This window comes from Varroa destructor, unplaced genomic scaffold (assembly GCF_002443255.2).
Source record: "Varroa destructor unplaced genomic scaffold, Vdes_3.0 BEIS01000006.1, whole genome shotgun sequence".
NCBI lineage: Eukaryota > Metazoa > Arthropoda > Arachnida > Mesostigmata > Varroidae > Varroa > Varroa destructor.
In genome coordinates, this window is record NW_019211459.1 from 26,905,229 (window position 1) to 26,931,941 (window position 26,713).

Below are 26,713 nucleotides of genomic sequence, written 5' to 3' on the forward strand. Positions count from 1 at the left end.
TCCGCAACCTGGATTCAAGCAGTTTCGACTACAGGTGTATTCGTTTGAGTTAATAAGAACTTCAGATGAAAAAAGAGCCACCCAGGTTATGAGAAACGGTGACAATTGATAGTTCAAATTTATTTCGCTTTCGCGCGGCCGTCGACAAGTCTGTAGTACATAGCAAACAAGACTTGTTGGTATTAGGCAACGAGCGGGCATATAGGAATTTTGTATGATGTGAAAACTGAATTTACCCCGTTGACTAGCAATTGAGCCGTGGCATTCCTTTCTGCTCATATGTTGTATAGAAATATAAAAGGGTACCTTTTCAACATTTTTTTCCCTTTAGGCTCAGTACGTAGACACGTATATATGTATTATGCCGTATATTCTGTAAAACCTTCTATTAAATCGACTATACTCTGAGCTCAGTTAAAGTAGCCTCGCAGAGTATGGTTACGGCCATGATCCATTATGCACTTTCATTATTATAATTATTATTATTATCACTGGTGGAAAATGGTAGAAAAAAGGTGCGCATAAATTGAGGCTGCTTATCTGCTCAATCGGCGAGTCCATCTAGCGTCTTCCCGCTAGATGCACTTATGAAAGGACACGTGTAGTTTGCCATCTCCCCGCCGATCCCCATAGCCAAGTCCCAGCGTCGAGCAAACGGGCAGAAAGCCAGAATCTGGCAGCAGGGCTACATAGCGAGCGAGGAAGCATCGAGCCAAAAAGGCCAGAACAACGACTATCATCACTACAACAAGCAACGGCGGCCGTTGGCTAGTGCTTCTTTATTTGACAACGACCTAATAACGCCAGGACAATCGGCTCGTCAAACTCTCCCCATCGTAAATATCAGCGAGACGGTATGTACAATCATTAGATATGGTCTACTTATATGAAATGTTTCTACTTAGTCTGAAATTGAATTCATCGATGAAACGCCTCGCTGTCTTCAGATGCGCATGTCGCAAATCATGCTCATTTGGGTGAATAGACAGACGCTGGGTGCCATTTCTCACGAAGTCAACTCTACTGCAGAGATCATTAGAGACTAACCTTCGTCTTCGTTTGTAGCCGTTTAGAAAAAGTTCTTTAAATTTAGTGATAGGTAACACTACTCGCAGAAGTAGTCTGGACTGACGATCGATCTGTTTCGTAAATGGCCGCTGAGTGTGGTAGGGGTTGGGCAAAACAGACTGCAACTGCTAGACGGGAGGGAAAGACAGTAAGGGGAAGTGGGATTATCAGTAAACAAAATTTAGCTTCAATTGAGGGCATTCTTCCATTGGACGCAGACCGTATCTATATAAGAGTTGCTAGTCCCTAAAAATATAGACGGACCATTATCAAACTTTTGAATGACTAAATAGTACGGCGAAGAAGATTACGCCTTAAACTCATTGAAATCATCATTGAGTTCATTTACATAAAATATTTTCTTTTTGTTAGTTATGAAGAGAGAGAGAGAGAGAGAGAGAGAGTGTGATGCGTTTCAATGAATGTCGAAAAGTGATAACAACGAGTTCTTCAAACAAGGCAAAAATGGCACGAAACGAGATGGCCATAGCTTGATTCGAAGAAAAGTGCTGTGTCCTTTTTGTGGTCCACGGGCTGTACATCTGCATTCATATATCGTCTATGCATGCACCATATCGTCGTCTGCTAGCCTAGGGCGGTAATATCAACGCTTGGCAAATCACTCTCAATTGTCACATAGGAGTATTGCTATGTGCAGACCATACGTATCATGTAGATGTCTCCTATACCCGAGCAACCTGTCTCAGAATAAATATACTTTGCTGATGTACTATATCGAATTTGGTTACAGGCCAGAAAATACGTTTACACACGTTGATGGCAGGCTGACGATATAATTTGGTCAATAAGTATTAATGGATCGGTTAGATAATTGTGATCAGCTTTACCGTGCAGAGCTTCAATAGCTATTCTGATAGTAGGAGGTTCTAGCGGTAAAGAGCCGATGATATTATACCATCTCCTTGAGGGAAACACTGCAACAACCTCATACGTGTTGACATATGTTATAACAGTATTGAGTGTTGGAATATATTTAGTTTTTTTTTTTTTTTTTTTTTTTTTTTTTTGTATACAGAATGGAAGCAAGCCCGAAATGCTAAATTTCCTTGGCGTATAAAACCTTGCTTGACCCGAAAGTCACATCTAGACCCTTAAATACAATCGGCCTTTTGAATTTATCCCTAATTTAGAGTAGACGTATTCAAATACTTTTGACAATTACAAAACACATTTCATTTCGTATACCCGTGAAAAACATTTTAATCATTAATACAGAAGGTAGCATTGCGAAAAAAATAGCTCAACATATTGTAGCCATATTTTCTCTAGTCAGTTCTTCAGCTTACATTCTGTTGAGTGAAGTCTTACGCTGCATCTAGCCAACAGGAGCTCAAAAAATGTTTTTTGAAAAAGCTATTTATAAAAAGGAAATCGAAGTCTCCACTAAATCGCTTCCATTCGAGAAACAAAAAATGTTTTTTCGCGCTGCTCAACATATACATAATCGTAGTTTTCGAACAGCAGTTACACACAACCGCATCGCGGCTGTCGAGATAAATATCGATAGAATTGAAACTATTTGTTTATATTTGTTTATAAGCTGCATCTAGATGAAAAGAAATATGTGAACAAAAAGACCTCTTCTACAGACTTCGCTGTAAGACGTATTTTTCCAGTGTAACCGCCACTACTTTAACTCAGGTCCTAGACCCTATTACGAGTCATCTGTAGCACTTGCTTTTCTATATACACAAGTCTTCTTTTCACCAACAGGGCAGTGTTACTGGGGTGAGATTGATTGAAATCTCACTCAAATACGCCAGGCACAATGGGTTTTATTCTAGGCTACTATACTATTTAGTATCGTGTTTTCGGTAAAGGCTTGCATGATTGGAGACCCAATTTCGAATTATATGGCGTCTTTGTGTCGGTTGTCTACTTTACCGGCAAATGTGTGGCCCTTTGTTTAATGCAGGCTCGATTTGCAATTTCGACATAGCGTACACAGTATCCTATTATACTGCTTTTTTAAGCACTTCGCCCTTACGCGACAGGCACGTCGTCCACTATTTCATGTTCCATAGGATACGATCATACATTAGAAGTTATCAAAAATTAAATTATGCCTATGTTGGTAAATGAGCCAGGAGTCCTTTCTGCGACCGGCCTTTGCATTAGTGTCGGTAAAGCAAGCTCTATGGCAGCGATGTGACTCACTCTGGAAGTTTCTTTGTAAAATAAAACAATGCAAAAGCCTCTATATCTTTGCATTTTTAAAGAGAACCTGAGATTCTCGTGAACCATCTAATATGGGTTGCCAATTACTAGCCTTTAAATTCCTAATCGATTTGGGCCCTTTCTTTTTATGATTCTTTGGGTATCTTAACCATATTTTTTGTTGGGGATTTTTTGAGTTGTAATATGCAGATCCGAAACCAACTTTTCGGAAGCCGCATAGAACATGGTGACAGCATTGATTATTGCTAATAAATAACCAGAAGAATATATAAGTCGCACGTACGGTGCTTTCCCTCTATATTTCGAGCTTTATGTCCGGCATCGCCATTAGGCGTAGTTCCATAAGACGGACGACTGGCTTCCAGCACGAAACGAAGCCCGGGCTCAAACCTAGACTACAACGTGTCCCCGACGTAGGGTGTTTCCGGCGTAAACATATGGGAGCATAAGTTACTGTCACGCATATTCCAAAAACAAACCTTTTGCTTTTGTCATGATGAATTGTTAATTTTATTCTGTTTAGAAAAAAAAAAAACTGATTTTATTTAAGTGCTCCGAATAACCCGTAAAGGCTACAGCGAAGTGGCCCTTCCGAAATACGTCCTATTTCGATTTGAATATTCCATATGCTTAGATGCTCAACAGAAATTTCTACCTTGACTTAGGAAGTAAGGTTTCGATGTTTCCTGCTTTCGTTGTTGCAAACGGTGAGCACAATAAGTGGATCCAAAGAGATCCTACATTATATGTACGGCTGGAAACGAACTGTCCTATATTTCAGGGGGGGGGGGGGGGGTGAATGGCATAAATTAGAGCAAGTGATATTGAGCCTGGCGAAAACGTCCAGGGATTACGTTGTCTTTTTCATTAAGTCCATAGAATGATTTGTGCTCTTCCATACGATAGCCAGCAGTTCCACACAAATACGGTAACAAACCGGTTGATCCCTGATTTGAGGAAGTCCTTAGACAAAGGTAACATAGTGCGTAACGAGTCTGTTGTAGAAAAAACGGCTATAAAAAGAATTCTCATTGCGGTAATTCCCAAAATCGTGACAACTCGTTCCTTCTACGGGTTGACTTCCCGACTTTGGTTGGCGACGAGGCCTCCTTGCGCCGACGCAGCTGGCAATAGATCTGGTCACGGTGTGGAGAGCACTGAAATGCTTGCTACTTATTCACAGGTTGTATCCGTATCAAACTTCCGTTGGTTGAAAGCAAAGTACCAAACAGAACTCCTCTTAAAAGCTATTGGTGACTTTACGACAATAGTCCTTCATCATTATTGTTATAAACATCACGTTGCCGAACTTCTCCTGTTATCGCCTAAAATAAATCGGTATCATCAAAACTACTGGTTGCTACCACGCGTGTGTACAGACTCATTTGAAGCCTATAACTGTTACTGTTATAGATCTTTTTTTTACACATCATGAGTTAGGGATTATTTGTAGTTTCGAACATTTAGCCGACGAAAATGTTTGAAATTGGCAAATGAAAAACTAGCATTTACGCGACGCGTCACGCAATCCGATCATCAGATACAAACTTGAATCAATGCACAAAACGTTTTTTAATACACAGCGATCAGGTACAAGTTTCTCTTGTAAAGTAATCATCACGTCGACTGGAGAACTTTTGAGGGGAGCGGAAGCTGTGGTAAAAACTATTACTTAACGTTCGTGTAAATGTTAAGATAGCTTAGAGCATCGAAGACAGCAGTAAGTGGAGGTGCTATATGCAAAATCACCAAATGAAGCCTCTGAACTTTAGGCTATTCATTGGAGAAACAATGGTTCAGATATACCAAACCATAACGATTCAAAAGACGCATTTGATCCGTTTGCTTTAGGCCCATACGCGTTTTTGTCCCTCTTGCCTGTTTTGTAATAGGCGATTTTTGGTCGATTCTTACCTGGCAGTTATCGACGCTGATACATCTCCATTTCTGTTATCCAGCTGTCTTCTTCACAAAAGTTTCCATGTACAGCCATATGCGACATCCAGCTAAAATTGACGAAAAGCGACCCTCTATGTTGGTAGATAAAACAAGAAATCACATGATATGAAGCTAGCCATAATCTGTAACGCAGAGAAGCGCAGACGCCGGTTTAGCGGCGGTAATGGCTTCTATTTCCCCAACACATCTAGTCGGCTGTCCTAACCAAAAGGTTCCGGACCATATATATATACAGCTTGCAAAAAATTTCTAGGCTACCTTTATGTTGGACCTAGTTGCTCCTACGAAGTCGTATTCCCACAAGCTTAGACCACATTTGAAGCCTTTAGTTGCAGTTCATCGTCCATCAACACTAACTCAATGCATGTTTTGGTCATGTAGCATAAGAAAGCGCATGTAAGTTGACTTCCAGTATCAAAAGCATTTTATGCAACATTTTGATCTAGATCGTATGTTGGCCATCAGAGATAATGAAATAGCTTGCAGGCTTCACCGCAGTTGGCGGTCTGACAGCGTGTTTTTTAGTTAAAAAATAGTATCTATGTCATTGATGTTTAATAATAACTAATGAAATTTCTTGGTGCAGTGCCGTCATAGGTTAAAGCTACATTTGGAAACATGCTGTTAAAAAATTCTCCGGGCCATCGACGACTTAGAACATGTTCACTTTGTAGGTAGAAGAATCATTCCAGCGCTCGTTGCAAGTAAAAATACTTATTTGGCTTCTGAATCGCACTCTGAAAGTAATTAGGGCACGGAGAGGCCCTATCGAAATGCCTGACAACGATAGCTGAAGAAATAAAAAGCGGTTTTGTTAGGCCCAGGTTGGTAAATTTGGGCATATGGTATTATTCGAACTTTATTTAATTGTAACTGTAAATAAATAAAAAGCTTATATTCAATAAAGACTGGAAAATAGATGCTGTTGATTCCATGAAGAATATTTTTTTGGCGAGAAAGAACAACAAACAACCACCCGGCTTATTTCGTGTAGAGTCGTAATAAGGGTCAGTAGGTGGAGTCGTTCTATTCAGCTTATAAATATATCGTTTCGGTGTAATCGCTACATGTAGTTCTTACAAAAGTTTACGTGGAAGTTGAACTACGCAAATAGATTTACTTCTCTCTATCGTTATGTTATGCCTCTGCTGCCGCGAAAAAATTAATAATTTTGCTCTCTAGCTTTATTTAGTGTCCACAAATACCGATCATTAAATTGAGCCAAAAATGTATGCATATATAAGTTATCGTAGGTGAAATATGGTAAACTTATATCTCATATTGGATACGCTATAAACGTGAACTCGCTATTGGGAGCACAAGGGCTCAGTTTTATTAGATGCTTGTTAATATTTGTAGCGAGATTGGTTATAAATCCCGCTACCAAGGTTGCATGTTCTATTCGGAAGAAACAAGGAAACTGTCAAAGCAAACGGTGCGGTGCTGATATTTCAAAGGGGAAAACTACTAAGAATCCAGCCAGCCAGCCAAGAAATTTCCTGTAGGGCAAATCGAGTAGTTTTCGTCGGCTTCGTGAAATAGTTTACTTACCAAAAGCTATAATAATTAACTTTGCATAACTTCATCGAGTTTCAAAAAGAGAGAAAAAAAAATGTTCCATTTTTAGAGCGGTATCTTAAGTTGTGTCACATACAACGCACAAGGAATACAAAGACCTATCGGCTCGACCAAACATAACATATATTATATAATGTTAGCATCGTTACAACTGGACTACGCTTACCGAGTGCGAGTCTGGATTTCCTAGCGATCCCTTCCTGCGCGTTTAAGGCCGGCTAAATATTGTTCGCGCCTGCTTACATTTACCTTTTGTTGACATTATACCATCAATATTTAAAGGCCTATACGTCCACAGCTATACAGGACAAAAACGAGTGGCTACGAAGAGCCTGCCATTGCTAGCCAGTGACCGTTGCCTTTTAATGGCAGTGGTAGTAGTGCTGGCGATATGGCCGAAGTCGCAAAAAAGTTGCTGGAAAAGCTAGCTGATTAGGAATTGCCGTCAAAGCTATGCGACGAGAGGAAGCTATTGGCTAAAGGGTCAGAGCGGCGCACGAAGGAACAAAAATGCGGGACGGGCGCGTCGATCTTTGCAGAGGACGGCCCACGCTTAATTCGCTTTCAAGGTCGGTGCGAGGGAAACCTGGGAAAAGTTGTGCACACGAAAGTTCTTCTCGGACAAAAGCCTGCTTGCCATATCGGTTTTGTTGTTGCTACATTGGGAACGAGGAGACTAACGATTTGTTTGTGCTGAACGAGCGCCACTGGATGAGCTGGGGTTTTATCAGTTCATCAATGGCCAAAAAACCGCGAAATTTGTTACATATTGTGAACAGTGTTACGGCATCCAGAGCTAACTGGAGTGGTCCAAGCCGGAGGAGCCGGGGAAACCCCATACCCGCTCGCGACAGCTCACCTATACGTCTGCCACTGTCTAGTGTAAGGCATAACACGCGTAGTCTACAAATAAAAATTGCGATTGCCAAGACAACACATGAAGTTAATGGTTCAGGCTCCAGTTCTGTAGGCTTGAAGGCCGTGATGCGAATCTGCCAGGTCATATGTCCACCATGAGAAATGCTACGCCCAGTGCACTAATTATGGCGAGTCAAATAATCAGGTTCTGGCGGGTGGAGGCAGTACGGGTGTTGCAGAAAGAATAGAAGATTTATGAATTCATTTTCAATAAAAAACACATTCCTGTCAGACCAGTCTAATGAGATGATGACCATCTCTGCCAAAACCGTCCGAGGCCTTGCTGTTTTCAATTTTTCATCGGCTGCGGACGTAGTATTTTGAAGCGGGGGCTATGGATGAGAGCATGTGAATACGTAGGCGGCTGCCATGTGTACCGGCCTGTAGGAAAGGATCTGCGAATTCGCCGTTGAGGGAAGGCGAAAATCGGACTTCAATTGCGCAGAACACACGTCCACAAGCAAAATGGTTGCGTCCGCGTTAGCAGGATGTGCTTGTGTCCGGTAATCTTAAAATCGTACAAGACGCCCACGGACAGAATGTTTAAACTATACTGAACGGTTCTGCTTGCGTTTAGGCCTGATTTGATGAAATAGCACTTGCAAAAGACACACTTGAAGAAGGTTAGTGTTTGTTAAAAAATAATAAGTTGAGATAGTATGTTGAGGAGACACCTATTATCGTAATCATCAATAATTTAATTTGGGAAGCCAATATGTCAGTTTGCTGCCGCACATCTTTCTAATCCTTAGTGCTTAATATTTGACTAATGAAATTTATTGGATACAACGGAAGAAATACGTCTCGTCATTTTTCCAACGTATTTGCTTACCATTGTCGGTGGTATCGGACAATTGTGCTAAGTCATGTCAACTGTTTGTTAAATACACTAGATAACACCGTCTTTAAGACAAATTTTAAAAAAATATTAGCTGAAATAAAAATAATAAACATACCATAGCACCTACCTAGAAAAGTGCAATTCAGCCGACATTGGACAGTCACCAAAATTCGGGTATGTCACCAGATGACAGGTAAACAACAATGAAAAAAAAAAATTTCGAGCGAATGGAAAAAAAAACACATTTGCGCGCTAACCTACATACCAACTCGTGATTTCAACTCAGCCTTACTTTATTATTATTATTGCTATAATACAATGGCTGGCGAGCATGCAACAGTTCAACCAGTATAAATTTCTGTTTATTTTACCCTATGTGAATATATGCAGGATGCGGCATAGGAATCCAGATTTTTCTTGTGAGTTGTTGCTGCAACTAGATCTAAATAAAAACACATATTTCAGCAAATCCTTTTTCTGTTCCTTAGAAGCATCATGCCCGACGGTCATGTGCATCCAGGATAACCGTCAGCCATCGCGATTCGGAACATAATAGCCCATTTCAAAATATGTCTTTTTTCATTCGCAAATCCACTTTTCGGCAGTAGCTGCGCTGAGTTTATTGGGATCTCCCCAATCGGCAACTGATATTTTGTTATTTATTCTAACCCTTAATTTTCAGCAAAAAAAATTGAAGCTTAATGGGGGCGTTCGTCCGGTGTGAGAACAATGCATAATGGCGTATTTTCAGATGGCAAAGACGACGCACTGTTTCCCGCCATTATATTCTAGAAATAAGTGGCTTTCTTATAGTACTGAACATAGCAAATTAGCTGATGACAAACAGTTTTATAAGGTTGGATTGAATGTAAATGCCTCCTCTAGTATGTGTATGTATATATATACGGAGGGCCAGACATCGTTGCTTTAAGTCCTACCAACGACAGGTACTACACAGCCTATCTCAATAAACGAAATTTATTTATATATGTTTGTTTTTTGTCTCGCCTTCATCTTTCGATTAAAAATAGTATACTGATGTAGTAGGCTGAAAAGCAGATTCCCGCGCTTTTAGAACCTCTCTTTTTGGGCACTTGTTTTCACTTGTTGTCTTCCTCTGATACACTGCTTAAAAGCGCTCGTCCTGCTCTATCGGCGTGTAACGGTGTCGTGTTAATTTCAATTCGAAATAATTGTAGATACACTAGGCTAGAAAAAAGTGCACTTTTGGTAGTTTCTGTACTATATATTTCGTTAAGGCTAAAACCCTTCTCTTTTTTCGGGTCCGGCTTACCTTTTTTTTTGCGCCCGGTATCGCCATTAGCCGTTCCATCAGACAGACGGCTGGCTTCCAGTACGGGACGAAGCCTGTCTATCCGCCTGCCTATGCCCGAGTTCGAACCTAGGCCATAACGTATCCCTGAGATTAGCGGGCAAATACGTCACTCACTAATCTATCACGGCTAAAACGATACCGTCACAGTTCGAGACATGTGCCCGGTGTACGGTAGGAAGCTTGAAAGGACTGCTCAAAAATTGTTTGTCAAGTTTGAAAACTGTGTCCGGATTTATAGAATGCTCCGCGCTCAACCCGACGTCTGATCTTGATGGCGACCCTCTGAAGGCACCTTTGAAGGAAGACAGCAGACAAGCAACTCGCGAATCGGTCTAAAATAGGGGCTGAAGCCACAAAAGCACCGTGAACCACCTGAAGATTTACGTGGATACTTGGAGGGTGGGTACTTCCAACAAGGAATTAAACGGTGCATCTTAATCTTCCGCCCGATATCGAGCGTCGATGATCGATCTTTATTCGAAATTGTCACTGATAAAGAAAGTGTCGGTACGTCAATATGACCCAGATATCGGACTGGGTATTTCCAGCCAAGGCTCAGAGCACAACTAGACCTTCTTAACGTTTAGAGGACACCAAGGGCCTAAACTAATGGAAATTGCTTTTTACGAATCAACTAATTGACCGGCGTATTTATTTGGCCCAGTTATACTGAATCAGCCAGACTATTTAAGAAGAAAACCCTGCCAGGTGAGTTTAAGCTGTCCATGAGGCAAAAATTTCGGATTTTCCCATTTTATCACCTCTTGTTGTTCCCTGTTGTCGAACCTTCCTCTGTCTAAACATTAACCACTCGTGAAACTGTAAAGTGCAGTCTACGTAACGTAGTCGCTCAATTCTTTCTTTCTGCTACCAAAAATTCTGAAGTATGGTTAAGCAGCCAACCACGTTTGAAGCATTACACAGACACATAATACTATTTATTGAGAGTAGCAATATATCCAATGTAGATACCCCGTACATAGAATTGTTGGCATGTACGGCAAATTGCTGACGTGACGTTTGAAGATGCTTTATCCATCAATCGAGTGTTGAATCTCATGGCGGGCGGCATTTAGCTGGTTTCCTATCCTAGACAAGGAGGCTCGCGCTATTCTCGAATCAAACGGACACCGCCTTATCGTGTTCTTTTTCGTTCCTGCACGGTCAGATAGCGCGACGGGGACTATGGGATATGATCACGCTACACCGGTAATAAAGAGACGTCTCGTTTCCAATCAAGTTCAAGTCCATGCGACTCAGTTTCACGTCTTTTATTGGAAAGACTGCCAATAGCCTTCTTTGGAGAGTGAAAAGGCGCTGTAGGTTTGGATCTACTAGTTGAAAGGGGTTTATTGGAAGGAGCAGCTTGTGTCTGGATAACTTTATAGAAATATATGCATAGCGAATTATGCATACAGAGCATGTTACTAAATATAAATGTGATGGTAAGGACTGCAAGGACTACGATAAAGGTTCTGAGAGGTACTTCTTAAGAACGGTAATCCTCGATAGTATATAGACATATTTTTCTAGTTCGAAATAACCTATTGCGAATCATTCATTTTTTGAGTAAACAAACCTTACATATACTACCTACGTTTATTTACTATTTGGGCAAATTCGATGCCGTTACATTGTCCTATACCAAATTATGTCCATCAGTAGCTTACTGAAGAATACTTCTAAAATGAAATGTTAATCCTTCATTTTCTTCTAAACCAAGTGTCGTTTGATAACCATAGCTCTCTGATTAGTATTCTCGAACCGCTCCAAAGATACTTTTTTAAATTCTTCACTTCGTAATTTTATGAACTACTATTTTGCTTACTATTATTTTAAAATTATATATTTTTTTAAATACGTATTCAGTACGTTTTTGTACTGTTTAACTGAGCAGGCCATCTTCTTATTAGTAGATACGATTAAAATTAATTTGGGGTATTTTTAAAATTCCGGAAGCTTATGGCTTATTTCTGAACTCAACAGAAAGTCATTCGCGACCCCAACGATACTACAAGTCTGCTAGTATCAAAATGTTTCTTACCGCTGAAAGACCTGGTAGCGAAAAGCTTATAATTAGCTAATAGGTTGATCCAACGTACGCAAAACGTCTTGCTTTGGGCAGCTTTAACATACGGTATTTTCTGGGCATATTCACACAAGGACAGGATGTATTTAGAATGTATAGTCTGCCGGGAGGCTACTTTGGAAATAACTACATGTTACCCTAGAATATATACCTATATGTGACTATGATGTTTGATCATATTCTGAATCCGTTTTGCTCGACTTGATTGAAGAGGGACCTTTGGCTAGACTTTGGCTGTAGCTGACAGCTGCATCCTCTCGCTTCTATGTTTAAAGCAACCCGCGGAAGCCTCTGACAGTCATTTGTTTTGTGTTTAAATGGCTTATTGATAGATTACTGCATTCTGAGGCGAGCAAATGTTTTTTATATTGTACTCGAATGATTGAATTCAACAATATAATGATGAGATGGCGCAATCCATCAGTGGTACCGTAGCTATTATGTCAACGTATTGCAAGCAATGCCGTAGTCAGTCATACGTTTGGATATAATTCGTAGTTATACTATAATACACGAACGTGGCACATGTGCTTCTACTTATCAGTGAAGTTGTTTTGCATTGTAAAATGTGGGTCAGTCATATTATTCAGAATAGAATTATATATATATACAGCTTTTAGTTCCATCGTTTGGAAACTAAAACGGTTCAGGCACTACTGGCCAGGAAATTGTCAGCGGAGTCTTTCCATCTCTCGATTCCTGCAAATTTTAATCTCAGAGCTCATAGTAGGATACCTTGATTTTCATCTCTCAAATACTAGCACCTTTTTTTTTTCTATTTACTGATGATTTGTGAAGCAAAGCGAGCGCAATCTTTAAAAAACGCTAAAGTCAAAAATCTTTCGATTATTATATTTGCTTTCAAACAGACGAAGTCAGAATTCGTAAGATGTTCCCACCGCCTATAAACTTCGCCGGCTTTTGATTTCTCTGAGAGTGAGTTAAATTAAAATGAGTTAGGTAGAAGAAAAAATCTTCTAAACACGACAGACTTGGCCTTCACGTAAGCGGGCCTGTAAACCGGATCGTCACTCCTCAGAAAAGTGACACTCATTTGTTGCATTAACAGATATTGCTTTCTTTTTTGAACAAATCCTTCTGTCCGAACCTGTTTCCTAGTTACTATGGGCAATAATATGTAAAAATGCTGAAAAACACATAAACATCATCTGCGTCAAGACATGAAAGTACGCGATTCATTTAAAGGTGTCTATGGTCAACCGAGAGAAGAGATCGCTTGGTCACCATGGAGACAACAAATCAACACGCCAACGAGAATGACGGCCGCAGCTCTGAGAGATTGTTGCGAACATGGATTTGGCACCGGAAAGCTGAGCATATCAATGGCCAACATCATGAAAATGATTGTTGCTATTGCTGAACACAAATTAGCCCAAGCAGAATGAGAACGTACATTTCTATATTATTATATTTACTTACGTAGGATGAAAAGGATAGAAAGCACGTACGATATACACCTTCACATTGCTACGAAATTGAGCTGTTTCCTGAAGCAAGCTAATCCCTTAATCTTCTCTGTCAAATTAGAAATCGACGGTGTGCGGTCAAATATATCGCCCAAACGCAGTGACCCATATAGCCCCATCTGATCGTAGCCGGTATATTACCTAGGATGGTAACGTAGTATAACTCAATGAACGACTTTTATAAGGGAAAAAACGTTTTTTTCGATTTGTCGTATAATATATTATTCTAGAATAGCCGAAGCTACCGTTAATTCGCTTTTGTGTAACCTAACAAACGTTTGATAAAATGCAACAATAATTAATAAACATTTCAACTGCTCTAAAAAATCAGATTTAGTTGGACAAGGCCAGCAATCCGGACTGTGTTAATTTTTGACTTATGTACGTCTTGAAAATGCTAGATTGTGTATATATTTCGCTTTATAACGTTATTATGTTCTTCTATTTCGAATTATTTTTTGGGCCAGACACAAAAGTGGTACGCTTCAACCGAGCGGTGGAGCCGACCAACTAGGCTGGCTTTTAGGCCACATTCTAGGCCTGCATACTGAATATTATGGGTTGTTCAAATATGGTAGAGTGAATTAGTTGATTTTGTGTATCAGTATGCTGTGAATGCTAATGTCCTGACGGTTTGCTAAATTCATATCGATAGCTATGTGTATGCTGAAGATTATAATCTTCTCACTATTGGTTGTCCAGGTATACGCTTAATAAGAATTAAACACGACATGCACATACACACACACACACACACACGACTCGTTCGATTACTACGACAAATCTTTATTCTTCCTCATTTTAAACACATCTTAACTTGCAAGCTAAATAAAAATCCTTAAAACTTACTAAACAAAAGGAATCCCACAATTTCTGCATGGAACTCGCCGTTCGGCGGACAGATCCACTGAATGTTGTTCAACGAAAATTTAGCGAAGCCCTAAAGTTAGACGGAAACAGGCTGAAGTAAGGATGGGCCAACTGCGAAAACAGGGATTTGTTGGGCTCATGATAAGGCTTAGTGGAACAGAATAAACGACTCGGTACATATTTATCCCGACAGCGGAAAATGACGACTCTTATCAGAATTCACAGTATGTAGATGTTATATATACGCGTTGATTTTATAAGCAGTAATAGTTTATAAGTTTTATAAAAAGTAATAGTTTGAAAAATCAACTTGTAAATTCGTACGTCTCAAGTTATAGTAGGCTCAAGTGCAAATCGATACTTTTATCGTTTCATTGTAAAAGGTAATGCGTGCACCCTAATATTATGATGTCAACAGGCTGTATGGTCAAATCGGATAAGGAGCTTTTTCATGGGACTATAATATGTTGTTGGACAAAAAGAAAATCAGATGACTGAATACCCGTTTGCTTTCGGTATGGGTTGTAAACACATAATTGAGAAAATACGCTTGGTCGAAAGCAGTCTGTCTATGACATGGTCTGCTTAGAACGCGGCTTCACCCTCTTCTTCAGACGACCGACTTTCTATTGGCCTCAGGTCTTAGACACGTCAACCCCAAACAACATGGCTGGTCGTCTCTTCGTTAGCAATACCGTTAGTCAAGTACTGCGATGTTCGCTCAAAGCAGTCATAGGTATACTTATCAATACTCTCTAACTTAGGAGTACGTCCGAGAACCACTGTGAGTCAGTCAGCCGAGAAGAGAATTCCTATTAGGTATTTTAATAACAAAAACTGGGCATGACAGTTGCCCCTATTTTTGCCTGCGCACAAAGTATAATATCCAAACGCATGCCTATGATTGAGCCTCGAAGTTTTTTTCTTTAGGCAAATGTTCAATGAAAGAATTTTCGCTACTGCTTTTAAACTGCCGAAACACAGACAAGAACCCCGTTTAAAAAATTTGAATTTTTTTTACCGACGTAACTTAGTAACATCCGACGATATGTGCCAATCTCATGCCGCTTCGAACGATGAGCTTTTACTTGTTAATTTTGTGACATTTTCCTAAGGTTTCTCATTTTTAGCAGCCGTCTGCTATAATTCTCGTGTGACAGGGCTCGTTCTTTGCTGTGTCGTGGTGATAATGTTGAATTGATTACCGTTCCTGGCTTTTAGGCCATCGCCTGAACTTATATATACATTATTTTTCACTTCCTCGAAGTTTCGATGCGAAATATGTTTATTTGAAAGAAGAGTGCGAGCTTGGGGCATCTCTTGGAAAAGATGCCCATTTTCCCATAGGAATGCCCTATAAATACTGCTGTACGGAATAGCCATTTTTCAAGCGTTCCACCAGACAGTCAAACTTATCGTGCGTATTCTACGTGAATATGCTACGGGAACCTAGTTTTCTATGGAGAAAACTTGCATAAGTTCAATGATTCGCCAAGTACGAATATCTACATGCGAGAGCTTCGCGTGCCTCACCATTGCTTGCTTATTAGTACTTGTCAGCACACATTAAAAACATTTATAACAATGATTATAACATGAACATCATTTTAAAGTATGTAATAATTATATTCGGTATTCGTTTATTTGGGTAATTTGTTATTATGTTTGTCGATGTTATATATATATATTATTTGTTATTCTTTTTTTAGGATACATCAACCATATATACACAAAAACAGTTGTGATGCGGTCCACTTCGAGTAGATTGACGGATGTGTCTGAGAGATTAGGGTCGATTTGCGCGTACCGTCAGTATCAGGAGACTGAAGTCGGAACACAGGGTCCGGCTTGCTAAGGAACCCACCTTTAGAATTAAGGCATGAAAGGGATGTGGTTCATGGAAGACCTAGGCGCTCCGCAGCCTGAACTTACCTGCAGCCTTTATGGGGAATGGAATGAACAAAGTAAGTGCATACCCTAACCACATAAGTAGACACATGATCACGATTCGCCAGATGATCGAATTAAATTAGATCTACACAAAGCAGCTTTTCAGAAGGACCGCAATACTTTCGTAAACCTTTAGTTGAAAAGCACCATTAGGATGAGTGCAACTTTTCAAAAAATTAAGTTAAGATAAGCAATTTATACAAACAAACATTCAGCATATTTGCTCATATTATAGCTAGCCTATAGCAAAACACCTGAAGATTAGTTGCGTGGACCAATGTGGCCGCGGATTTGGCTGCAATGTATTGCTCAATATTCAACCGGTAGAGCTCCTTTTCGACAAGAGGATTTCGGTTCTTCTTCACAATTCTCCTATTTCCTATGGGCTCGGAAGGCGAAGCCCGGAACGTTAAACTCAGTTCCGCAGGGATTATTTTCTCGATTTGTCTCTCTTATATTTTGCTCCAAGTTAATCGGGATGTTCCGTTAACAGAACTGTGAATTGGCCGGAAGTCGGTGTCACTTCAGTCAGATCCAGGATTTCGCTAGACGAGTATATATATATATATATATAACAGTCGCTTGTTAGATACTTAAGTCTCGTGTGACGGAGTAGTCGGAAGCATAGTATCTTCAACAATATCAGATGCATAAATTTTCTCGAAAATGAAAATATAGATGCTTTGACAAAATAGATCAGGAGCTTATTCTACGATTAGAAGGCATGCCAAATATTGATTTGTCTAAGTTACTTTTTAAGGCATCTTAAAAAGAAAATGCCATTGAATAGCTTATATCTGATAGAAGATATCTGTCATCGATAGCGAGGTTTAATGACTGTGCATAAAAATACATCGTATGCGAGGGTTAATTAACGACGACACGAAGCGCCCGTCCGTAACTTACTTTTTCTGAACGCGTGTGAAAACTGTTTTGTACAAATGATCAAAACATTGAGCGTAACGAAGTAGAGCAGTCAAAAAAACTCACACGGCTATTGATATGAAGAAACAAACTCCTGTCGGACATAGAGTTGAACGACTACCCGCAACTTTTGTCATTAGCATTTAAAAGGGGATCCGAAGACAGTTGTTCCAGCAGACGCTTAAGTTGGTGTATGCGATTTCTGTGTAGGTGCGATGTTGTTTACAAAATATTCGTGTATGTATTGAGCGCGAGCAACGGATCGATAGATTGCCATAACGCAACTAGGAGACGAGCCATGATAGCCACGTTTAACTAGCTTTATTCCTCTAGAATAGTTAAAACTGTTACATAATGCATACCGCGCAAATGGGCTCATAATTCTGTAAATCTTTACACCGTAGCGAAGCAGCATTACAAGCTCGAAGAGACAGGTTTGTTCATTTACGGATTCACCAAGCACTATGCAGAAATGCTTATTATTAGGAAATACACATCTCTCTAGCTGGACAAATAGCCTGAAGTCTCGAATCTGTTCTGCAATAAACCAAGCCTGCAAAAAACCTTCAACACATGGCCCCCCAAAAACGTCCTGCGCGCGGGGATGACGATATTATTACCATCAAGTAGATTGGGCTTCATTTATGAAACTCGCTTACATGAACCGATGATTCCAGCTAGAGGATGAGAACGCTCTCGCTCGGTTTAAGGGCATCTTGTGTATGATTGATTGGGTGGGTGGGCGATTCAGATCGTTACGACCACGTAATGCACGTTCCCTACATGCAGAGGTGACGATGTATTTTCAGAACGCGAAGCCCAACTATGCTGCCTATGGAGTATGACAATATTGCATGTTAATATTACCCTATAATGCAAGTGATAAAAATGCGGAACAGTTTTATTCCAAATGGAAACGGCAAGCTATGTTTAGCCATCATTAGAAATGGGTAACTACTATACATTTGCACTAGAAGAGTTAAGAAAATCGTATAAACGTAGTATAAAAATAACGTGAGTGTAAAGTGCGGAACCGTTGAAGGACGCTGCAGATACCGCGCTGATGCTAGGTAAACGGTTGACAACGATTCGAGGATTACTTATATGCATGGACGTAGCATTTTCAGCCTGTGTCATGGACAGTGGCCCTAAATATAATAAAAACGGCTGAAATGGCAAATCTGTTGCCCTCTTTCGGGTGCTTAACGTATCCCATTGAAAATTATCCTGTTCTTACTTTTCATTGATATCCCGCAGCGAGTTACTAAAGCGGTATGTGAAATTTGAGCAAATTCTGTCTGTCTTGGAAGCTACATGATCTTCGTATCATGTGTTTAGATTGGATTTAGATTCGACCCAAAGGTCTATGCATTAAACGTGGCCACCTGGATCCTCGTAGTGAATTCTGAAACTTATCAATTTGGAAAGAGGTCACGCGACTGTTGTGCTCATAAACTATACCTAGAAATATACATAACCCCCTAAATTATAGTCGTCGTTCTACGGCCACAGATGGATTATAGATAACGGAGCCGAAAGCAACGTACTACGCGTGTACAACGATTAGCAAAAACTTCATTGTGGACTGTGGAATATTTTGTACAACATCGGCCGCTCCCTTATTTAATAAAAACCCAAAGCTCTTATGACCAGGTAGTAATTTAGTGCGCAATAGTGGAACTGATAAGACATGAAGGCGGGTACGTACGCGTCATAGAATCATTAATTTTTTCGGTTTCATTGAGGACTGTCTATACGGAATAATGTAGACTAAACCGAACAGCTGTCCGACAGCCATGCTACCTAATAAATATAATTTAGGGCAGCGCAATAATAACATCGCTACTTAACTTACTGACAAAAATGGAAATCAATAAAGCAGAAATTGAAACCACTTAAAGGCTCTATAGACGCCAATATATCCATCCGTTTTATAACCTTAACTAAATAAGAAAATAAACACCCCTGGGGTTCACCATAAAAGTTTATTCTACCTTATCATGATAAATTTTTCACTCGGTCTTTCCACCCGTGCGCTAATTCTGTTCCTGATTTTCATCATTGCTTCAAGAGCATTGATCAAATTTACTTGGCCATGCAGTGTAATTTGTTTATGTACACATCACAAACGCACAGCTTATTATCGCTATGTACATATGTGCAGCTGATCGCTATATTCTATTTTGACGCGGTACATGCGCAACAATGTGATCTCGTGTCCACCACCTTGTCTTGCCTATTTTTTTTATTTATTTTTTTTTTTGTAATAGTACATCTGTCAAAGTTGATTGTGTGTGAGGCGTGGAAGTGGATGATTCAAACTGAAGACTTTGTAAGTATTATACATAATATTGTATTTTCCTTCTTCATTTTATATACTTTTAATACAAAACTATTCATGAGTGGGAACTTTTGAGGGTACTAACTAAGATGATTATTCGTATAATCATCACATATCCGTTGTGTGGTATTACCTAACACGACCTCATGCTATAATATGCTTGTTCAGACAACTAAAACGCAGCTGAGACCGAAAACCGTACGAAACGTAGAGAATGATCTATCTTCTTTGTATGCATTTGGCCCTATCAAAAGCACATACAATAACTGAACGACAAAAGGGACATGTCCTCTTCGATGCATAGCTCTATAATATTAGGCCTAGAATGTGCCCAAGCACACGATTTAGGCCTCGCGTGCCTCCCGAACCCTGACACGGAGCTTTTCGAGGCCAGCTTAACCGGGGCTTCACTGAAGCGCACTGGACTGGACCGGACCGTCAGGAAACGGTACGAGGTATCTGCGACTCTCTTGGGTCATCACTGTTGCTAGGTGCAAACTGATAGTGTTTCTTCAAAAGAGCATAACTACAGGTTTTCAATTCGAAAATTTACTTATATCACTGGATAATACTTCTCAGTGATGCTTTAGACGCGAAAGAGCAGTATCCTCAAGTAGAAGGCTGCTGCTGCTGGCCTGCGTCGCGCTCTCTGAAAAGAAACACTACAGAAACCGTTAGCTCGATCCTACGTCTTCGACATTCATAGGCCAATATGCTACTATGCAGTATATCACATGGATAACGTATGCGAAGGCGCATCGTACAACGACTGGAAAGCAAACGACAATTTAAAAAAAGGCCTTGGACAGTTTTATTTTACGCGTAACTCCACCTTCGTTGGATGTAAGTTTGCCGCCTGCTGCTAGCCAAACTGCCTTATTTGGAGAATAATGAAAATATCCATAGGCAGTTATCTTATAGCCTAATTTTCTAAGATAAAGCCAAATTAGATCATAACTTGACTTTCAACAAAAGAAGCGGATAGAAACGATTACGAATCTATCTATGCATAATGTATTTTAATAAATAAACCCATCTCGAACCTGTGTGTATCATATATAGCAACACTTTCTACTTCGAATCTATATTTGTGCCTATGATAAAAAGACGTCATTTGAAATCAAGCGTCAAATCTAGTTAGAGGGCAATTGTGGCATTTTAACAGATTTGACCGAACCTACCATCTATTACGCTCCTCCCTCGCGTAGCTCTAAGGGTCAAAATGGGGCAGATTACGTGACCAACCGTCACCTTATCTCGAATCGGGTCGACGAAGGTAGTTGACCGCCTTCATTCCACTTCTGTTGGTAGAGGAACGTCAGCCCGACGAAGCAGTTACAGGTTGATAGCGTAGGTGCACGAACGCTTAAAGGCGATAAAAGTTTAGGTTTTTTCGCTGTAGTTTTTAAGCGGAATTTAGCCAGTGCAGTTTCTAAAAAAAAATGAAATGGTATATTCTAACGAAGGTGTTCTTGGTTACAGCATAGCGAATTAGGCAACCTTCTCACGAATAGGGCACACGTAGACGTATTGCCTTTTATAATGGTACCTAAAATGTTACTTCGTTAGGGAATTGCAGAGAGAACGAACAAAAATGCGCCAATTAAACATTTGTCATATAGATTAATAAAATCATGAACTAATATTATAGTGAATTTATCATTTTTTATCATTTTCTGCTGGCGACTGCCTCTAGTATGGCTGCTACTGCCCATTAGCACTACTGGCAACGTGCAACAGCAGAGAAAAAAAAAGAAGCTTAATTGTAGAGCCAATTTAACTGTCTATTCCTGTCCGTTGATCAGGTGCAAGAGCGCCCCCCAGCACCAAATACTCGGCCATCAGATCATTGAATTAGGTAAAACATTAACTAGGTTATACGAAATTGCAGGTACCGTAAATAGAAGTAATTGTCTCTTACGTCATGTATATTTATCTTAGTTACCCGCAGACCCCTAACGAAGCATGACCCTACTCAAATTAGTGACAAAAGCGTTAGTGAACCTCAGTATCGTGAGTGACGACTATGACAATACAGTGCCTAAACGCAGAGAGAAATGCTTACATTTTGATATAACCAAAACAGACCTTAAACATATATAGAAAACGATTTCAAAAATGTTTCGTTTTAGCGGCAGACAGCTTGACGGGCCATCAGCAGCGCGCGAGATCATGCCCGCAACCATCTAATGTAAATAAATAGGGTAGGTTCAGTATAAAATAGCCAGGCTTTACGGAATTTACAATCGATTTTAACATCTTGGAAACAAATTGATATGGTACTGCTTATCAGATGAATATCAATTCTGCCCAAACGGGACTAAAACTCCATGTAGGGCTAGCCAGTGTTTCGGTTTCGCATGAGCTTGTTTATCTTTTACTCTAAAATAAATATAATTATTTTAGCACATTTTCTATTATAGTACATTATAGATGTAGGAGCTTACGATGATATTAATAATAATCTAGCTTTTCTTTTCCGCTACCGTTAGCGGCAATATTTTTGCAAATCGGCGCTACTGGGCTTGGCGAAAGAATTGGAAGCTTGTAAAATAGCCAGCATGTAGTGTTATATTTTACACATATTACACAAAGGTGCAGGTAAGCAGCTTTGATAAAAAAAAATCACCCACTTTTTTAGAAGGGCGTTATTCCGTCCTACCCACAGCCCAGTGATTCACTGTCGTACGAGAAGTGGTATGCGTGCAGGATGCCCCGAAATGTTACGGAACGTGCGGGCGGAGTTTTCCGCATACAATGATCCCTCTACATACATCACTACTAGGTTTAGCTAATGTCATCGCATGATACTTTTAAGTGGGTCCCATCGTCGGCCATCATTATGCCAGCGGCTCAACGAATTCAGGCCACAGCTGAGTACCTTTATTGTATGGAGTTGTCATCAGCCTGCCAATATCTCCACCCAGAACATGCCGACTGCTATTATGCCGATGGGTCATTCTATTCTGTACATTATTTGAGGTCCCTATTCCTACTATTTTTGTCCTTCATACGATTGTTTAAGCGAAACCTTCACGCATGCACCAATCTGTTCAATATAAGGCCAACACTTGAAAGCTTTGGTATAGTAACGCATTCAATATTGAAATGATATGAAGTTAATTAATAATAAACTTAATACAAATAAATTAAGTACCCCGGTCAGGCTGTAATGCAGTAACGCTTAGGCTGCTGATAAGGTCCTGATTTCTCCACAATTCAAAAAAGCGCAACAAAAGGTAAGAGTGGGACACGATTGACCTGACAGCTTTATTACTCACATTATCTCGAAGCTTATGTACCACAATTTAGCTAGTTTTATATTATAACCCTGTAATGAATTAGCGCTCTACATTGGTGTATCAATCAGCTATACGTGCCTAAAAAAAGGTTTCGAGGTTAAGAACTATTAAGTGGATTGCCCGTGAAATTTTTCTTTGAAAACAGTCGATGGTATCGTCTCTTAATAAATCACGCGCACCCTAAATAATAATTTTCTATCTGTTTATTTGCCTATCTAAACACAACCAAAACTTTGGATCGCTTGATTTGTTTGCTCGCCAGACTGAAGTCAATCCCTCGAAGTGGTCGGATTGGACTCACTTTTGGCGGATCGCTAGAGTGCCATCCTGGGAAGCGCTGCGCATAAGACACCTGTTTCCCTGGGGAGTTTGTTTTTCTGTCCCATAGAGTGCAATGTTTATTTGAAAAAACTGCTCGTTTTTCTCGCAGAAATCTTTTACGTGTCTATGAAAAGGCTGTTAAGACTGACGTGGGCTCGATTTCAGTAGAATCTCCAATGAAAAATTCGTTTTACTGATAAAACGGCATCCGACTGCGTCTTTTGGAAATCTATAGGAAGAATCGTTCTTAATTTCACTAATCAAAAGCTCTCGACGAAGTAAATAGAAATGCAATACGTGTTTCTTAACATAAGACGGACGTTTCGACATGAACGCGGCCAAAAACCAATTGAGGGGTTCGTTTCGCCCACGTGTCGGTGGGGTGAAAATGTGATTTGATCCCTTTTTGGAGGCTCTTTCAAGCAAAACTTTTTGTTAATTGGCACGTGTTAATTGAAAAGTTCTAACCGCTGATGGGTAAATATTTTGGCTGAACCGAAGTATCAAAACATTTTTTTCTAAGCAAAGTGCCACTTTGTTGCAGTCGATATCTCTCGACAAGCTGAGTAAAAATATATTATATCTTCTTATAGCTAAAATAGATGTTTCGGCGTAATACAGCCAAAACCCGAATGGAGCAGTTTTTTTTTCGCTTGAGTGGTAGTCAGCCGAAATTTAAAGACGTAAATGTAGCACTTTGTTAAGCAGAAACAGGATCACTATATTGAGGGAGGCATATCAAATCATCACGAAGAGTTTATTTTACCTATATTCAGTTTAGTACATGGAACTATTTATTGTAAATGTGGGAAAAATGAAAAAATCCTATGCCTAGGTGACGCCGTAGCGCGGGACGAAGGCCGTGCTTCCGTCTAGCCTACCTCTACGCTACTAAAACCATGTTTGTTTGTCCAATTAAAATAGACCTTTTTTTTTAGTCGGCTTGCTAGAGTTTTATTTGGAATTAAATTACAGGTGAGGGAGGGGGGAAGGTCCATTCCGTAAGGCGTAATGGTAATTTGGGCAAGTCCTTCGTTTTGTGCATAGTTTGCCCTTTTTGGAACGTTTTTTTTTATGCAGGAATACCCTATGCATGTTTGTGAAAAGGTTGCAGGTACTTAGATGGAGCAGATTTTAGTGCAGCATTTGTAGAAACAATTCTTCCAATGACAAAATGGAAGTCGAGTGTTTACATTGAGGTTTATGTGGGGTGGATCGTACTTGACACCAATCAAAAGCTCTTGCCGTACGATGCAACGATACAAATCGCTATACTTAAATCTCAATTTCAACGTTAAACGTGTCCCACAGGGCAAAAACCTAGCTCAGTGTTCCATCTCAAGAGGATTTCCTTGACATTAATCGCTATATCTCGACAGGTTAAATAAAGGCATAAATGAAAAATAAATAAAAAATATTTCCATGTGCAAATGGTCAAAAAGCAATTACGTTCATGATAATAGAGCAAAACCGCATGTTGGGCTACTATTGAGTGTTTTTTCGAGCAAATTTCTGATACGTATAAACATTACTTATCAGAAATTTTAAAAAAATTATAGTAGCTAATAAAACAACCATTTCAGTTGAATATTATTTGCAAAAATACTTTTTGAAATATTTTCTGAGAAAAATATCACTTGAAGAGCCCATTTTTTATACCAACCGATTAATTTCGACGAGCTAAGTGAAAATGCATGTATACGTGCAATACACACACAATACAAGCAATTTTTCTATAGTTAAATTCTATATTTCTATGGGGAAAAGACCAAAATGTAAATGTGGTGGTTTTTTAGCTTGTGTTTTATATAGAAGTCAATGTAATGAGTGTTTGTGGGTTTCAATCTAAAGCTCTTGGTAAGCTAAACTGCAATGCAGTACATGCTCATATACTAAATTTTTAGTTATTAGCCGAAAATTGTCATATGAAGAAAGAATAGTTAACATAGTGTTCTTTCTACGTGTGGGTGTTTTTCTTGGCGCCAACTAATAGATTTCGACGAGTTAAATTAAAAAGCAAATACATATATTTACAATGGGTATTTTTGAGGGAAAAATGCGAAAACATTATTATATAGTGTTGTTCAATTACCTGGGTACCGATAAGGTGACAGAAGGGAATCAAAGGCTTAGCCGATCTGGTCAATCTCAGCGTTTTTAAAATTTGAGCGAAAACCTATAAAACACAGAAGAGATCATCGAACGTAACAAAAATCAACAGATTATGAACCCTGGGAAACCTATTCAAACACTAGTTGAAATAACTGTTAGTCTGTCCTACAGTTTACGTTAGGTTCATCCTCAATGAATCAAATTAGGCGCACCCTACAACGACAAAACAGGCGTGGAGATCGACGTGTTCGTATTATTAGATCACGTCGAGTACGTGTATAGCACTGTTCACAGGTGTCTACGTACAATGACAATTTTCGGTTAGAGGATATAGTAAATCTATGTCAACATTTCATTCGGAGTGGCTGAACGCTGAGTAATGTGTTCTTCTCTTTATGTAAACACTACCTCATAGACATAAACAAGTTACGCATTTGTGCGGTTAGGGTAATTGTTATATGCGCATATATGTATAAATAAAAAGGAGGGGCGCTGTGAGACAAATATGGCGTCCGTAACTGTAGACGCGAACAAGTCAATGAAACGACCTCTTTTTATTACTATCGCAATGATACGTTCGTAGTTGATAACCCGGCAGATTTTTATAAGGCAGCGCAGTAAGTCGAGTTCGCAAATGAAATTAATATGGATCCCAATTATTAGAACGTGTTCGTTTTCCCCCTAATAACGGCTTTATTACACTAAACATTCACAAATGTTGAATCATTCATTGGAAATAAAGAGATTCGTATTTACATATAGTTAGCAATTATATCTAAGATCTCTATACGTTTATATATATAACCATAGACGACATTCAATTTATAACCCAGAACATCGAGATATTTAGCGATACTACGTATGGTATAGGCAATAAAATGTCATTTGTAAAAACTACCTAGTCACATTGAAAACAATGTACAGAGTGCACCGTTCATAGCACTACAAAACGTCAAGCAAACAAAGTCTTTGGCTATTGGTATAACAGCCTACATTGTAGCGTTTAAGGTTGTAAGGTAAGTTTAAGGTAAACATTGATCTCGCAAGCTCATTGTTTCTCCTAGAAGTTACACCTTCTACTTCGATGGCAAACTTTTTCCATACGCTAGCTTTAATGAGCCACATTTAAGTACAAGTTTATACTGTCCACAACGGCGTTTCTAGTAGCTGCGCTACTGTTATAACTCAACTAGACTAGGATAGTTGCGGATTAGTGGGTAAGCTCTAGTGACCAGCGTAGCTTGATAGTAAAGTTGGACTGCGTCAGATATTCCGGGATAAACGATCAACAATTTGTTGAGCGCATTTGAAAATTTGCCTTAGCATTGTTTTATAGCTATATAAAAACATAGTCTCACGTTATTTCAAACATGCTTTTTTTCTGACTATTACACTGACGTACAGATCCTTCCGGGCCT

At 39.6% G+C, this 26,713-nt stretch overlaps 1 protein-coding gene across 1 annotated transcript in view; it reads left to right on the forward strand.

Moving 5' to 3' along the window:
• LOC111253006 (uncharacterized) overlaps window positions 1–26,713 on the forward strand; it is a 37,632-nt gene that overhangs the window by 299 nt on the left and 10,620 nt on the right. Inside the window, exons 2-3 of the mRNA XM_086992555.1 lie at window positions 606–854; window positions 26,700–26,713. The exon at window positions 26,700–26,713 is cut by the window's right edge and continues 169 nt beyond it. Coding sequence (XP_086848681.1) covers window positions 606–854; window positions 26,700–26,713 — 263 coding nt within the window. The remainder of the gene's footprint in view (window positions 1–605; window positions 855–26,699) is intronic.